This window comes from Amorphotheca resinae (genome assembly GCF_003019875.1).
Source record: "Amorphotheca resinae ATCC 22711 unplaced genomic scaffold M430scaffold_11, whole genome shotgun sequence".
In the NCBI taxonomy this organism is placed as follows: Eukaryota; Fungi; Ascomycota; class Leotiomycetes; order Helotiales; family Amorphothecaceae; genus Amorphotheca; species Amorphotheca resinae.
The window spans coordinates 1,019,773-1,035,919 of NW_020194481.1; the positions used below are offsets into that span (position 1 = coordinate 1,019,773).

At 50.7% G+C, this 16,147-nt stretch overlaps 6 protein-coding genes across 6 annotated transcripts; 3 read left to right on the forward strand and 3 right to left on the reverse strand.

The window, feature by feature from the left end:
• Positions 1-271: 271 nt before the first annotated feature.
• Positions 272-1,521, reverse strand: M430DRAFT_53402 (hypothetical protein; the record flags this gene model as incomplete). The annotated part of the gene is made up of 3 exons (XM_024868378.1): positions 272-438; positions 529-1,243; positions 1,330-1,521. 3 exons carry the CDS (start codon positions 1,519-1,521, stop codon positions 272-274), a joined length of 1,074 nt encoding a protein of 357 aa, XP_024718037.1.
• Positions 1,522-2,007: 486 nt separating this feature from the next.
• On the reverse strand, positions 2,008-5,718 carry M430DRAFT_44985 (hypothetical protein). The gene is made up of 11 exons (XM_024867735.1): positions 5,325-5,718; positions 4,942-5,040; positions 4,837-4,882; positions 4,620-4,776; positions 4,343-4,559; positions 3,705-4,284; positions 3,617-3,655; positions 3,495-3,563; positions 3,169-3,428; positions 2,533-3,119; positions 2,008-2,474 (listed from the first exon to the last, which is right to left on the reverse strand). Coding segments are annotated over exons 1-11 (2,121 nt in total). The 5' UTR covers positions 5,327-5,718; the 3' UTR covers positions 2,008-2,409.
• Positions 5,719-6,065: 347 nt separating this feature from the next.
• Positions 6,066-7,582, reverse strand: M430DRAFT_69306 (hypothetical protein; the record flags this gene model as incomplete). The annotated part of the gene is made up of 7 exons (XM_024869420.1): positions 6,066-6,331; positions 6,380-6,633; positions 6,697-6,805; positions 6,865-6,918; positions 6,969-7,069; positions 7,123-7,316; positions 7,375-7,582. The coding sequence occupies 7 exons, from the start codon at positions 7,580-7,582 to the stop codon at positions 6,277-6,279; spliced, it is 975 nt and encodes a 324-aa protein (XP_024718039.1). The 3' UTR covers positions 6,066-6,276.
• Positions 7,583-7,727: 145 nt separating this feature from the next.
• M430DRAFT_53406 (hypothetical protein) lies at positions 7,728-9,735 on the forward strand (the record flags this gene model as incomplete). The annotated part of the gene is made up of 3 exons (XM_024868379.1): positions 7,728-7,866; positions 8,260-8,575; positions 8,631-9,735. 3 exons carry the CDS (start codon positions 7,728-7,730, stop codon positions 9,733-9,735), a joined length of 1,560 nt encoding a protein of 519 aa, XP_024718040.1.
• Positions 9,736-10,303: 568 nt separating this feature from the next.
• Positions 10,304-12,422, forward strand: M430DRAFT_22200 (hypothetical protein; the record flags this gene model as incomplete). The annotated part of the gene is made up of 9 exons (XM_024864653.1): positions 10,304-10,699; positions 10,751-10,846; positions 10,901-11,075; positions 11,125-11,348; positions 11,450-11,914; positions 11,974-12,046; positions 12,099-12,177; positions 12,236-12,351; positions 12,406-12,422. 9 exons carry the CDS (start codon positions 10,304-10,306, stop codon positions 12,420-12,422), a joined length of 1,641 nt encoding a protein of 546 aa, XP_024718041.1.
• Positions 12,423-13,470: 1,048 nt separating this feature from the next.
• On the forward strand, positions 13,471-15,092 carry M430DRAFT_127466 (hypothetical protein). Its single transcript, XM_024862024.1, has 3 exons — positions 13,471-13,514; positions 13,575-13,836; positions 13,889-15,092. Exons 1-3 carry the CDS (start codon positions 13,480-13,482, stop codon positions 14,939-14,941), a joined length of 1,350 nt encoding a protein of 449 aa, XP_024718042.1. The 5' UTR covers positions 13,471-13,479; the 3' UTR covers positions 14,942-15,092.
• The last annotated feature ends 1,055 nt before the right edge of the window (positions 15,093-16,147 follow it).

Consider the following 16,147-nt stretch of genomic DNA (forward strand, 5'->3'; position numbering starts at 1 on the left):
TATTCATCATCGCAAGAGCTGCGTGGTGAGGTAATAAAATAATCAATAGCATTAGTTCAAAAGCAATTAATGAGAGAAAGCTCCCAGCTGCATCGCATCTTGATGCGACGTTGAAAATGTTTTTTTTATTGATTAGTTGACGAGCAAATTAATCAAGAAAGTAGGAGATCCAGCAACCAGAATCCTTCCTACCCGGCACTTTAATTTGGCTGTCGAAGAAGAACAACAACAATACTACTTACTACCCATTTACCCAAACCGACAAAAGCCATCAAGATGCAGTAGTGGGTGTGGGTTTGGGAGGCGGGGTCGCACACGTGGAGAGAGTAGTCCAAGGCAAAGTCGCCGTCGTGGCTGCAACCCCTGGGATGGTCTCCGCCTTCACCAAGACCGGGATCACAGCCCCTGTATTAAGCGAGAACGTCCGGTGGTTGAGGACTGCGATTGAATGCATCAGTCAGCTCTCCTTTCTTTCCTTCACCAAAAGAAAAAAAGAAAAAGAAAAGGGACCAGAGAGGAAGGACTCACCCGTCAAAATACTACCAATCTCTCCTGAATGGCTAGTGATGGAGATCCAAGTATGCGGATCACTCTGGAACACCTCATCCAGCACCTTCTTACTCCTCAACTCCTGATCCAACGGCACCTCTCCCAGCAACGGTTTCCACAAAAGATCCTCCTCAGAAAAGCCCTCCTCAATCACATACCCAGGGAAATTCTCACGGATATACGTCCGATTACTCCGTCTGTCACACGTATGTCCACTAATGCTCTCCCTGAACAGCTCCTTCACCACCGGCACGAACGGTCTATCCCTCGGCAAGTCCAGCGTTGAAAACGTCACGTTCGCCGTTTCCAAACAGCGCGTCAGCGGAGACGTGTAGTAGGATTCCGGAAGCGGGATTTTCTGGAGCGTGATGCGCGATGCCCAGAAGTCCGCTGCGATTTGCGCTTGCGCGATCCCTGCTGCGTCGATGTGCGCGTCGGCCCAGACAGAGGTCCCGTTGCCGTCTTTCTCTGACCAGTAGCAGTTCCAGGCTGGCGTGCCGTAGTACGTCTCGGCCGCGTTGTGGTAGCCTTCGCCGTGCCGGCCCATGTATAAAAGCTTGTAGTTGGTCAAGGGACCGCTGTGCAGGTTCAGCGAGTTCACGTAGTGAGCGAAACGCTGCCATTGGGTGAAGGATTGAGGGATCTCGTGGTCTGTGGGATAGGTGCGGTTGATGAGTCCGAAATTTGTCGTCGTCTGATGTTATGTTATGTATGTGATTAGAAGCTGTTCTGTTCTGTTCTTTCTTCTCTTTTTTGTTCTTGGGATGGAGGAGTACGTACATAGTCAAATGTGGTAGGGTCCGTACTGGGCTCATCTTGGAGAAAGAATCCAGTAACAGTGGTGTAGTTTATCCAATGCGATCCCAGATGTCCTGGTACCCACGGCGGAGGAGTCGGTTTAGGGGGCCCCTGAGCTGTGCACGTGATGGCCCAGACACCGAGAACGCAGGAAACGAGAGTCTTGAGCGACATGATTGCGGAAAAGGCGAGAGGGAGCTTGGCAAAGCATTCTCTTCTCGAGGATGGCTTCCATCTAGATTTATATCAAACCGTATTATTGATAAGGTATGTACATGACTGTACATTTACCAATAGGACCGAATGTTGAGAAATGTGATCTCACGTCCTATAAGAGACGCACGTGCTTGGCGCACGTGTTCGCGCATATGTCACTTGCCGCTTCGGGATGTGGGGTATAACACGTGATAGCATCGGCTCTGAGGCGCTATGCGATTCTCGGGAATTCGGGATATTTAATGGGGTTCGGTCCGCACCCTTAGCCGATCGGCGTGGCAGGAATATCGGACCTCGGTAGAAGGGTCTTCAGGGGTCCAGGCTCCCTCCGATTTCGAGCCGCATTTTCGATAGTGGCGTGGCGTGGTGGTGGCGGTGGCGGTATTGTCATGCACGTGCTCACTTTCCTAACAAACATCCACATGTCCAGAGATGAGGCTGGAGGTATACCTGAGATGAGATCCTATTGTCTGCAAAAGGGATTTTCAAGTCATAGATAATCTATTAGTCTGGTCAAATCCCTCTTCAAGAAACCCTCAACCCAAAGCGCTCCCCTGGAGATCCCGCCTCCACATAGAGAAACCCATATTGGAGTTGGAGGGACTTCGTCCCGCGAGAAAGCAGCAAAGAACATACCCTGGAAGAAGAAGGAAGTGAAGTGTACATCCCCAATGTTGAGAATTCGTGTCAACATATCAACCCTGAGCCCAACCTCTACAACAACTCCTTGAAAACCTCGAAATCTCATAACCCCATATAAGTACGCCGTCGTTACACCAATGCCTCGTATCCTACACAGCTTAGAAAAAATAGCCCGTAGCTCGACCGTTCTTGCTAGAGCTGAATTTAATGGTCAGGAATTGGACTGACTTGCATATTGTTGACCGATTGTGTGGCCACTTCAATCTGGTCTAGGGAAGTAAGTCAGTACAGCTGCTCTGCTCCTTATTTCGGAATATTAGAACATACCTCGCATCCCGCCCAAAGCTTCGTAAGCTAGAGAGTAGTTCCTCAATGCATCCAAGATCAATCCTAGCCCATCTTGCAATTGACTCAGGAGCTTCGATGCCGGAGACTCTCTCCCATCATCAACAGCTCCAACAAACCCCATGGCTCTTGTCTTGTAACAAAGCATGATCATAGCGTAACTGCTCTGCATGGCACAGCAAGCAAACACCGGCATCATCCTGGGAACCTTGATATCTTTCATGGCTGAGAAAAAATGCATTGGATCGGAAGATGGTGCTGGTTGAGGGTAAGGTAGGCTCTGAAACGAACGCGCGATATTGAAGGATGACTTGAGGCAAACCTTGGCAGAGAAGGTGCTACTGAATGGGAGAATGCCACAATTGGTGGTGGAAGGTGGAGACATCGATGAGTTGGGAGATAGATCCATGTTTGACAACTGGTGGAAGGTGGTACTGCATGAACAGTTGGGTGCCATTGGTGCCTCACTTTGCACTCGTGATTCGGTTGCAGATTTCAGGTCGCAGTGCTTCTTCGTGAAAACTGGGACATCAGAGAAGGCGCAGTATCGATGGAGTTTGATCCTGGCACTGTTCTGATGTCAGAAAAGTGTGCTTCGATAGTTGCATTGATACTCACCTGTTGAGCTTGATCCGTGCGATTCCTCGGAGTGCTTGAGATACTTTCAACTCGGAACTATCCAGCATGACTGGTGGAAAGGATTCCAGTGTCCAAGTATCGGCCTTCGCAATTAAAGGTTCGATGAGCCCTTCCAGTTCAAGCATGCGTTGCCAGATTGCCGATGTGTTCGAGTTCGTCTTCAATGTGACATCCAAGTCAATCACAAACTGGGTTGCGGATACTATGACATGCTGCGCTTGAAGGAAATCTGTCCAAGCCTATACCATGAATGGGATCAGTAACGCGTGTTGAAATCGGCTGTGCTAATAAAATGTAATACCCACCTCAGTGTCGGCGGAGAAGGTTGGGCCCAACGTTGTGAACCGAGGATCGTACAGAAGGATTGGAGGAGGCTGCAGTTATAGTTAGAAAACTTGTATGTTCATCGAGGAACAGGGTAGCCTACAGAGTTGCTAAGAATGGAACCTTGACAGACAGTGATGTACTAGAGCAGTGTAAGTAAAGCATACTTGCCACGATTGGGATAGACTTACAGTCATCCACCACACTCTTCGATTCGCTTCTGCATAATAGCCATCCTCATCGGCTTTGGAATGGAGTCCAAGATTGAGTGCAGCGTTCAGAGCTTGACCAGCTCTGTTGCGCATCTTCGCAATATTCCCACGCTGGGCATACTCGTAAGTGCTGAGCATGAGCAAAGCAATGATGCTTTCATTTTGAAGAGGATTCCGAGGGTGGAAAGGATTCCGATCCAAGGGGTCTATTTCGCGGCTCAATGCCTCTCCTGGTTGAGTATTCGAGTCGACCAGTTCCGACTCAATTTCGATGCTCTCGTACGCGGACTGAGCGAAAGCTTGCGCTTGCTCTCTTCGGAGGTGGACCGATTCGGTTCCGCTTGGATCTGTGTCTTCTGGGTGTGGGATGAGGGCGAGCAGGGCGGAGATGGCAAGGCTGAGTGGAGTTGATGGCTCAAAATCGGCTGCGCTTACACTGTTGAATATCGAATCGGGAGCACGCCGGATGCCAACTTCTGGATTATCGTACACCTGGCCAGGCTCAGGCGCCGGCAGTACTGGGAGATAGGGATGTATATAGGTGTAGTAAGCGGCAAGGCTGGAAACATCAGCTTCACTTGTACATATCGAGGCTCATTCATCTCAAGGTAACTTACATATCTTGATCGCTCGAGTAGACCCGAATACAGGAACGAGGGTGATCGGACTCTGAGCATGAGCCAGTATGGTCGGAAGTATCATATCCACTATCCAGACTCTCATCGCGCGTGGAGAAGATGGCATCAAAGATGAAATCTGTGTCCTCCAGCGACAGATCAAGTTGCCTGAGCCCACCGCCGGGTGCTACCAACCCCAGAGGCTCAGCGAATGAAGCTACGAAGAGTCAATGTGAGTCCTGGTCAACCTAAAAACATGACGGGATAGGGTACTCACCTTGGTTGAACTCAGGGAGGATTGACAGAGAACAGTGGTTGAACTCCTTGTTGTTCGAGGAAGCATCGCCATCAGAAGATGACTGTCTCCTCTTGCGGATTCTCGAACCACCTCTCTTGCTCTGAGTATAAATACAGACCTTTCCTTTGGTCGTACACTAGAGTGACATTGGTGAGACTCAAAGAGCTACAGCAATTGATGAGGGAGATACACATACATTTGAGCAATCGGGCTTGCCATCACATCGTGTACGTGCAGCACGACTGAGGTCGGGTCAGCCCTGGCATGGGACGATATGAGTGCAGTCACGCTCAATACTTACCATTCAAGACACGCGACTTTTACTGGGGGGACAGCGAACTTCTTCCTGGCTGGCTTGGCCGCCTTGGTACCTGAAGCGGAAGTGTTAGAGACCCTCGCCCTGTCGTCGAAGTCATCAGCAAGAGAATCAAGATCCATTTCTCAGGGCCAGATTTGGAGCAGATTGGGAGGGGGGTAGTGATTCAGGGCGGCGCGTTCGCTGGGATAGAGAGGCGTCATGGTTGATGTTATAGATATATATAGATGCACTCCCATCCTGGGCGCCATGTCGGCCCCTCCAAATAAGCAGCTGAGGAAATGTGCTCACACACGATAAGAGGAGTGCAGGCGTTCCTGGGGGTGGTGTTGCAGTCGTACAAAAGATAAGGAAAGCAAGCAACTCACATCTCTTTCCAGATGATCCTTTCCCTTGTCTGCCAGGATGGTAAGGAAGGAGAGTTGGTTATTCGCTGCGATTCATGCTTTCTTCTTGCCCCCGTCGGGATTTGAAGCACGCGCTCCGGGATTTGAACTGGCTCGACGTTGACGAGCGGGAGCGCTGCGGCGGAGTGGCGCGTGCCAGGAGCGCAGAAAGTACGGTTGGTTGCACGGAAGCACCACGCCGGTTCGAGGCTTGTCTCACGTACTATGTAGTATATTAGTAGTATTAGTAGGACCTCCTCGGCTCTGGAGAAGGGGGGAGCAGGTTTTTAAGTAAGAGAAAGGCTCTTAGGAGTTGCAGATCGAATCTATCTGACTAAGGATCCTGGAATGAAGTCTCTTAAGTCGGGTCTGCGCGATGAGTTTCGATGGTTGATGTAGTTAAGGTACAATGTACACATGTCATCCTTGAAAGGAACGGTGGCCGTGGCGGCTGACGTCACATCAGGGCACGTTCCAGTCACGTGATCATTCCAGGATCGATCTCGGCCGGATGGAACCCGGGGGCTGGAGGAACAGTGGGCTGATTCGCTTTCGTGGACTCTGTCTGGACTCTGCATTCTGCAATCTGCACTCTGCTTGGAGCAATAGTCAAATGAGATGGATCGATCCATCCCCCTGGCCTTACCTTATCTACGGCGCCTAAATCAGCCCCCGTCGTAAGCTGGTCCCGCTCGCACATTCGACGAGGCTCAGGAGAGAGAAGAAATCGGATCATTGTTTTCTGTCAACATAATTTCCATATTGCCCTAAATTCTCCGCGGCTCCAGCAGACAAAACGATCCTGGTTATCGAAACAAGAGCGCCGAAATAACAGTATGCCTTTTTGGTACAGTCAGGGTATGGGCCTTCACTCCTACTCCTGCATTTGGAGAGCATATAGCTCTGTGGTCTGGAAAACACAAACCTCCCCCGTCTATTCGTCGCTGAAGGCAACATTCACACCCGGCTTGGTGTTCACGCTCAGTTGGCTACCCAACATCAGTTTCCGGCCCATGAAAAAGGGGAATTCCACTTACAAGATATCAGGTCTAGAGTAGCTTCCCACTGGGTCAAAATCCATTCTAGATTCTGCCAGTTCAGTGAGGTTCAAGGTGGCGTATAGAATTCCTTCCTTGTCCACCAGTGGCTCAACGATGAATTCTCCGAGGGGTCCAACAATGCAGGATCTCCCGTGGTTCAGGATGTCATCCTTGGCCCAAGGCAGTCCTTCAGGGTTGCGGTCGTGGTGGCCGGGGGTGAATGGTGGATAGTCAGCGGGGAAATCGGAGACCTGGCGCCTGCGTCAACATAATTCCTTCTTTATTGAAAGGAGAGGGGTCTGAGAAGGTGCTACCTTGCAGAATTGGTTCACTGAGATAACGAAGCATCGGCCCTCCTTTGCAATGTGCTGCATGGAAGCTACCCAGGCAGGCAGGTCGTCTGCATTGGGAGCGATGTAGATTCTGTAGAATAAACCCATTAGAACATCGTACCACCCGAGACAAAGAGGACTGGATCTTACTGGACTCCGCGTTGATATAAGGCCAGTCGAGCAGCAGGCATGTAGTTCTCCCAGCTAAATCGGCGTTAGAAGAGGGTTCAAATCAGGAGTATAAAAGAGCGTACCAGATCAATCCCCCAACCTTGCCATACTCAGTGTCAACGACCTCGAGGCCATCTCCCGAGCCTCGTCCCCATACCAGGCGTTCTGCAGCCGTTGGAATAAGCTATTGAATTATCAGCGATTATTTCTATTTCGCCCATGTGATCTTCCCCTTACCTTCCGGTGCTTCGAGAGCAGGGCTCCATCCTTGCCAATGAGGAGCGCACAGCAATAGAGTGTGCCTCCATCTTTCTCAATAATTCCAATTGAGAGGATGACTTTGTTCTCCCGTGCAATGCCGCAGAGCGTGTCGAACTCGGGGGACGGCACCGCGAGCGAGGATTCGTAGTATTTCGCATACCATTGGCGCCCTTGCAATCCTTACTCAGCGCGGTCGCAACAACATGAACAAAAAACGACGCGACATACCTCGAGGTTCACGAGTTCCAATGGTCGCATCAAACGCGTACCTCCATGGATACGCAGACAGGAAAGCTTCAGGGAAAGCTACCAGCTCCGCGCCTTGCGACGCTGCTTCTGCGGTGAATTGAGCGACCTTTTGCAAGCTCCCATGGAGGTCGAACGAGACTGGGGAGGCCTGCACCGCTGCTACCTTGACACTCTGCGCTCGAGCCATTGCGATGAATGATCAACTCGATCGATCGATACAGCGGGTTGAAGGGAGGATGGGATATACATGATGAATTCCTCTGTCTGTTGAGTCTTGACTCTTATTTTCTGGTATTTACCGAACTCCCACCGGGCTGAGGCTGTTGGCGCAGATGCCGATCGTTTCCGTCACGCCCCCGGGATTTGAAAGATATGGCCTCCCCAAGTCAGTCAGTTTGGCCCATGGGGGGGCGTCATGTAACCCAGTCGCCGAATCGAGGGGATTGAGAACCCACATATGCTTTTCTTACAGTAAGTAGCCCAGTGGCTGAGGGATTCCGTCTTGTCTCTTCTCCGCAAGGAGTTTTTATTTCTGCTGGTTGCGGCTGTTAGAAATCCCTTGGCTGGGTTTCCAACTCGAGGCCCCAAGTATATATCAAATCACTGGCAGTGTCCCCGGATTTTATACACGTGTTTTGCTCTTCTCTCCTCTCCCTCTCTCTCTCTCTCTCCCCTCTCGAAATTAATGACCTTGCTCTCTTATACTCAATAGCAAGTTATGCCAAGCAAAATGAGTACGATATAGCTTACCACATCCTCCTTGGACCTTTTTGGCTGATTCTCGCCTAGGTATAGTTCTCGATCATGTCCCGAGTGAGACGAATGAATACTTGCGTTTCGTGAATGATCAAAAACTCGCTCGAGTTGAATCGTTCCAACTGGAGTCTGGCGTCGAGTTGACTGATGTAACGGTTGCCTACAAGACCTGGGGCAAGCTCAACGCCAACGGCGACAACTGCCTGATTATTTGCCATGCCTTGTCTGGCAGCAGTGATGTAGAAGACTGGTGGGGGCCTTTGTTGGGCTACGGAAAGGCCTTTGATACCTCCAGATTTTTCGTCTTCTGTGCAAATGTTCTCGGTTCTCCCTATGGCACTACCTCGCCATTGAGTAGGAATCCAAAGACAGGCCGTCTTTACGGTCCAGAATTCCCACAAACATCCGTCCGAGACGACGTTCGGTAAGTACAATTCTTTTTTAATTCCCGTGGGTATTTACATTCTAACGTCCCGTAGTTTGCACAAACTCGTTCTCGATGCTCTGGGAGTCACCAGCGTCGCAGCTGTAGTTGGAGGTTCTATGGGCGGCTTTTTAACCCTCGAGTGGCCCCTGTGTTTTCCGGGCTACATTAAAAACATCGTTCCCATCTCAACCTCTGTTAATCACGACGCCTGGGGAATAGCCTGGGCTGAAGCGCAAAGACAATGCGTTTTTGCGGACCCCGCCTACCAAGACGGCTACTATCATCCAACTCCTGCCACTCAACCAGCATCAGGACTTGCGGCAGCTCGAATGGTTGCCATGCTCACGTATCGTTCTTCACCCTCCTTCCACGCTCGCTTTGGAAGGTCTCCTGCTGCAAAGGATGGCCGGAAACCAAAATCTCCAAATAGCGTTCCAAACAGCATTCCAAACGGTGTTCCAAATGGCGTTCCAAATGGTGCCCCGAATGATGTTCCGAATGGCGTTCCAAATGGCGTTCCGAATGATGCTCCGACTGATGTTCCGAATGGCGTTACCAATGGTGTTACTAATGGCGTTGCTCAGGATAACTTGCTCCCTCAACCAGCACCACTAGATACCCGAAGAGACAGCAAGATCTCTGAAGAAGCGAAAGTTGTAGAAGGCAAAGCAGTGCGCCCGACATTTACAGCGCAGAGCTACCTTCAATACCAAGGTCAGAAGTTTGTTGGCCGTTTCGATGCCAACTGTTTCATACATCTCACTCGAAAAATGGATCATCACGATCTCACCAGGGGGAGAATCAAGGAGCAGCAGGGGGATGGCGTTCAGGATTCATCGGACGATGCCCTTTTATCTCAGGTCTTAAGCATCGTACCGCCGAAATCCCTGGTTGTTGGGATAACATCCGATGTGCTATTCACGCCCGAGCAACAGGATGTACTTGCTAGAAATTTGCCAGAGGCGTCGCTGGTCATGATACCTTCCGCCCAAGGACACGATGGGTTTTTGTTGGAGTTTGAAACTTTGGGTCCCTTGATTGACGGGCATCTAAGAGAGCGGTGCCCCTGGGTTTACGAAGGCCCTCCGCTGGTTGTTGAAGATTCGAGGAAGGTGGTCAAAGATAGTCTCTTCGGGGAGGTTGAATCTGGCTGGTGATGAATAGACATTTGTATTCCAAACATGGCTATAGACTTTGAATTACTATATCTCCCGATTTGGTACCATACCTATCTACTCGAGTGATGCAAGTTTCCAGAGATGGGAATTGTTCGCTGCTGTTGATTTGCCACGCTAGTTATCTCGAATTCCGGCTGACCATCTCACAACAACAGGCGCTTCGTGGTATCCTCCAAGTCGAATGCATTTCATGTTCATTTATTAAATCTCCGAGATAATTCCTAGACACAGTAATCAGGTGGATAATTGACTTTATCACGGATTTCGACGCGACGTCGAGGCTCCGCTTTCCCCTGGTAGAGGATTCAGATTTCAGATCCCGATTCCCGATTACTCGAACCCCGGTACTCTGCCTTCCTCAATTGCCTCACCCTCCCCCACGCCAGACGCCAGGCAAATACAGAAGGCTGACCCCGAAACCATATACAAAGTGGTCGGCACTTTGGGCCGCTCGAGGTTTGTACTGTCCAGCTTCACTTTCTCTCTTTTTCTTTTGGTATACCCCCTTTCTTTACAGTCATCTATCTATTCGCTATCGTCGGTCACCATGAGTGTCGTTCTTCAACAAGGGAAGCCGTGGATCGTCCAGAAATATGGCGGGACCAGTCTGGGAAAGCTGCTCCCCGCCATTACTGGAACCATCATCCCTCAATATCTGAAGGATTATAATGTTGCGGTCGTTTGCTCGGCCCTGTCCGGCACCACCAAGTCCATGGGAACGACGAGTCTCCTTCTGCAGGCCATTGATTACACCATGGGGCCCTTGAGAAACCAGACCGAGCTGAATCGCACGATTGATGTTATCAAGGACCAGCATTTGGAAGCGAGTAGAGTGATCCAGTCGCAAGTTGATTACGCGGGCGATGGAAACATCTTTGAGGAACTCGACGCAGGGATCCGGAAGGACTGTGAGAAACTGCGCAGTTTCCTCGCTGCCGCACAGGTTGGAAAACCACCCAACTGGTTGGTATATGTGGTCCGCTAATAAGAGTAGACGATCGGAGAAGTCTCTGCGCGATCAAAGGATCGAGTTCTAGCTACGGGCGAAAAGTTGGCATGTCGGCTGGTCGTTGCATCGCTGATGAGCAGAGTGAGTGGTGGAAATGGCTCTATCTGAGTTGACACCCTTCCTAATCTTCTGCAGGGAATCGAGGCAAAGATGGTCACACTCGAAGATATAGTCGAGAAGGCATATTCGGATGACCTGTACAAGCAGAGGGTCGCATATGATGAGCTCGGCCCTCACTTCTTTGATCAGCTGGCTGTTGAGATCGGGAAGCGGCTCGAAGCATGCGGGGAAGCCGTGCCTGTCGTCACCGGTATGTTCAAAGTCATATATACTTCTTACCATGCCGCTAACTATCAAAGGCTTCTTTGGCATGATGCCTACCTCCATGTTGCAAAGTGTTGGTCGCGGGTATTCCGACCTTTGCGCCGCGATGTGTGCCGTGAGCACATTTGCCGCTGAGTTGCAGATCTGGAAAGAAGTTGATGGTATTTTTACTGCGGACCCAAGAAAGGTCCCCTCGGCTCGACTGCTTGCCACAGTGACGCTGGAAGAGGCCTCCGAACTTACATACTACGGCAGCGAGGTTGGCTTTCTTTCCTTGATACTCTTTACATTATGCTTTTGGCGGAATACATCATTCCCACCAACCTGGGAAGATTATAGTCTAACCGACTGTAAAAACAGGTCATCCACCCCTTCACAATGCAACAAATTCGCAACGCCAACATCCCTCTACGGCTGAAAAACGTCAAGAATCCCGAAGGAAATGGGACCATCATCTATCCATCACAAACCGGCACCAACTCACCAAAGTCAGAATCAGAAGCTTCGTCTGTGTCTGGAAGCGTTTCAGACTCTGCCATTTTTTCCTTCATGAGCGCCAACGGTTACTATGGAAAATCGCAAAGTCGTCGCGCACCCACCGCCCTGACGACGAAAGACAACATTGTGTTGATAAATATCCAATCGAATCGCCAGAAGAAGTCCCATGGTTTCTTGGCGCAAGTGTTCAACAAACTTGATGAAGCCAACGCAGTTGCGGACCTGATCACTTCGAGTGAGCAGTCAGTCAGCCTAGCCATTTCGTCCCTGGAGGATGATGCCGTGAAGCTTGACAGGCTGATAGCGAGCCTTGAGAAGTGTGGCAAGGTATGTCTAAACTCTCCTCTGCTCTTGAGCGCTTTTGTTGATCATATCTCCCGTCTTAGGTTGAGGTTCTTCAAAACGTGGCAATCGTGTCAGTCATTGGTCACAAGATGAGAAACATGGTTGGTATCGCTGGTAAGAGATCCTTTCACAATCTTCGGTATACCGGGATCTGAACAATGTACAGGTGAAATATTCTCTAAGCTGGCCAGCGGCGGCGTCAACATCTATCTCATTGGACAAGGAGCTAGTGAAATCAATATCTCGTAAGGACCCTTCACTTCTCAAACGTGGAGCGCATAATGATAACCATCCGATCAATAGGCTTGTGGTTCAGCGGGACGATGCACTACTTGCCATGGACATTATCCATACCCACGTTCTGGGCATTTCAAAACACCCAGAGCATACTCCCATCGTACAGAATAGCCTCATGAAAGGTAAGCGATATGATATGACTTCTCCCCTCAAGCCTGCCACTGACCAATCAACAGGGCCCTGGCTGTTCTGAGAATTTAGAGTTTGTTTTAGGGGGATCGTGGTAATTTTTGGCGTTAAAGGGGCGACCGGTTCGCATATTGGCTGCTTTGTTGCATTGTATCGCATACCTCCCAGACTTCGTAGATAGACGAATATCCACCGTATTGAAGACGCACAATGACATGTGGGCTTATCTCCGTCGCAGCACCCCTCATCACCCCTCAGCACCCCTCTATCTACCTAGCTGATGATCTGGAGGCCCCGGAAACCCCATTCCATGGAGGGGTTGAGGAAAACTGATAAGGCTCGGACCACGGACTGAACCGCTGCAATGTGAAGTGCTGCGGCTATGCCCGATCAGCTAGATGATCAGCCCGCGTCTCCCAGCCGGTTCCCAATCATCTCTGATAGATCGGCATGTCTAGATCTGAAAAGGGATTCTCTCGGGCTTCTCTCGTCGAGGGATGTTCATGTTCATGTTCATGTACAGTAAAGGGGAGAGGGCCTCGGCACGGCGCCGCAGTCGTTGGACAGCCTCGCTTACTCTCTATGGGGCAAGGGGCGCCGTCTCCCGTTTAGCGACGAACCGGTTCGCGGTTCGCGTCTTATCTTCGGGATCTGAACTGCAAACCCATGAATGATGGACGATGGATTGATGGATAATGGATCCGCCCCGCCTTCTTTGCTTATCTCTGCTTCACATGAGTTGACCATCGAGCATGGCTATTTTCGACCCGGCGGTGTTAGCAGCGCTGCGTCGAATTCCACATAACCCTCGGTGTTTGACCTGATGGCCTTTGCAGCCTCAAAGCGTGAGCATGTCGGAGATGGGCCTCGTGAGACGGGATTCGGAGAGCACCAGATTACGTTGGCGATAAGGAACCAGAGGAGAGGGGTGAGAAGTCAACAACTTATATATACTGTGTGTGCTTAACAGAGCTCGTGTTTCATCATCACTCATAGCCATCAAGCCTCACCTCCTCGCCTCGCCTCGCCTCTTCTTCATCTCCTCCATCTCCTTCATCTTCAGACACCTACCTCCTCCTCTCAAGCTTCTCTTCTTCTCAAGCCCTAACAAAACCGCCGCCATGCCTGCCTCAGGATCTCTCAGAGGGGTCACCAAGTAAGCGCCCCCCCTTTTCTCCTATCACGTGCCATCACCCCGCTGACCCCTTTTCCTCAGAGCCCCCAAGTTCGAGACCATCCAACTCCACGGTGGTCAAGAGCCTGACCCAATCAACGGTTCCCGAGCCGTCCCCCTTTTCCAGACATGTTCCTACAACTTCATGGACGCCGCCGATGGAGCCAGCAAGTTCGCATGGCAAAAGGATGGATACGTCTACACCCGTATGGGTAACCCAACCATCTCCATCCTGGAGCAGAGAATGTCTATGCTTGAGGGAGGTGTCGGTGCTGTTGCCACCGCCTCCGGTCACGCTGCTCAGGTATGTTCTCTCAAATCTGATATCCAGGGGGCCTCGCTAACTGAGCTCCTAGTTCATGGCCATCACCTCAGTTATGGAGGCCGGCTACAACTTCGTCAGCACCAGTTGGTTGTACGGTGGAACCTACAACCAGTTCCGTGTCTACATGAAGAAGTTCAAGATCGATGTCAAGTGGGTTGAGGGCCAAGACCCCAAGGACATCGCGGCTGCGATTGATGACAAGACCCGTGCCATCTACATCGAGACCATCGGTAACCCCAAGCACAACGTCCCAGATATCGCCGCCATTGCCAAGGTTGCCCACGATGCTGGCATCCCCCTGATCGTCGACAACACCTTCGGTATGGGTGGTTACGTCCAGCGCCCCATCGAGCTCGGTGCCGACATCGTCACCCACTCCCTCACCAAGTGGGTTGGTGGTCACGGTACCTCCATGGGTGGTATCGTCATCGACGGTGGCCACTTCGACTGGTCGAAGAGTGGCAAGTTCCCCGGCTTCACTGAGGCCGCTGATGGTTACCACGGCATGAAGTTCTGGGAGACCTACGGATACAAGGCCCTCGCTGCCAAGCTCCGCATGGACGCCATGCGTGACTTGGGACCATGCATGTCTCCCTTCAACGCCTGGCTCTTCCTCATGGGTCTCGAGACCCTGTCCATCCGTGGTGAGCGCCACAACCAGAACACCCTCGCCTTCGCCCAATGGCTCGAGGCTCACCCTCTCGTCAAATGGGTTCTGTACCCCGGTCTGAAGTCCCACCCCGACCACGAGTACGCGGCCAAGAACCTCAAGAACGGATTCGGTGGTGTCCTGACCTTCGGTGTTGCCGGCAACATCGAGGAGGTCAGCGCCGTCGTCGACAACCTCAAGCTCTGCAGTCACTTGGCCAACGTCGGTGACGCCAAGACCCTCATCATCCACCCCTGGAGAACCACCCACCAGCAACTGCCCGACGAGGAGAAGATCCAAGCCGGTGTCACCCCCGACCTGATCCGTGTCTCCCTGGGTCTCGAGCACATCGACGACATCATCCACGACTTCCAGCAGGCTTTCGACGCGGCCGGTCTGACCGCCAAGGGCCTGGAGAAGAAGACTGCGGCGTAGGGTAGGCGAAGGAGCGTTAATGATTTCACGGTTCTTTTCATAGTTTCTCTACTTGAGCACTTGAGCCTTGAGGGTTCCTCTGTCGATGATTCTTGTTGGTACAGGAGTAGTAGTAGCGAATTTCGATGCCTCAAATAGATTATTACCCATCCAGACATCTATCTCCCAGTCCACCCATCAATCTATCGTGAAATCAACCCCAAATCCCTTCTAAAGAATAAATTCCACCCGTACCCTATACCCCTCCCCTAATGATAACCACTCAACCACCCTCACAAAAAAGGGGGTTCGTCCCATCGCCTCTCGCTTACCTACCTTACCCAACCCACTTCAATCACGTGCCCCCACCATCCGTTCCTCCCGAATCGTTTCCCCATCAAGCCGAAAAGTTCCGCATCATGCACTCTTACCTAAAACACCGAGACTCCGTCTTCCCGCTTACCTAACCTTTTCCATCGGGATCTGAAGTTTGCGCCTTTTTATTTTCCAGTTTATCCAATTTTTTCCCTCTCTTTCTTTTTGATGGGATAAAAAAAAAAGAAAGAAAAAAAATGGAGAGAGACCGGGATTCCGGTTTGATATCCGTATCCGTGAGATCCGTACCTACCAATCGGGGGGGTGGGGAATGACATGAGAGGGGAGTTTGGTGGGAATAAATTAAAAATGGTGAGGTTTTGGGGGGTTTGCGTGGGTTTGAGGGCTTTTGAAGGGGAAAGGGGGGGAGGGGGGTTTTGTAAAAGCTATTGTTTTTATTTTGTGTTGCGTCGTCCAGTCGGAAAAGGGGAAAGCAAAAATTGTGCCCATCCACCTCTAGGTCAGGTCTGGTCTGGTTTGGAGTAACACCGTGAAAAGAACCCAAACCAAACCAAACCAAACCAAATCCCCTTTCAAAAGCACATGGTGAAAGAGATCAAAATACGGTGACTTCCCTCTCATTCATGAATGAATGAGTGATAAATATACGAGGATTCAAGTTTCTTTTTCACCGCTTCTTATATATATAGACAAGTTTTGAGAAGAGAACTTTCTGTGATTGTGCTGTTTGTTGGACCTCCGAGGAATGAATGGATGGATGGTTAGGTTGGAAGCCTTTATTATTTATGCATACATCATTATTAAGGTAAATAGGTGTAATAAATAGTAAAGGAGGAGTAGGAGTTTCGAGGACCCAGAACCATTAAACATTAACTTCTTCTTCACAATATA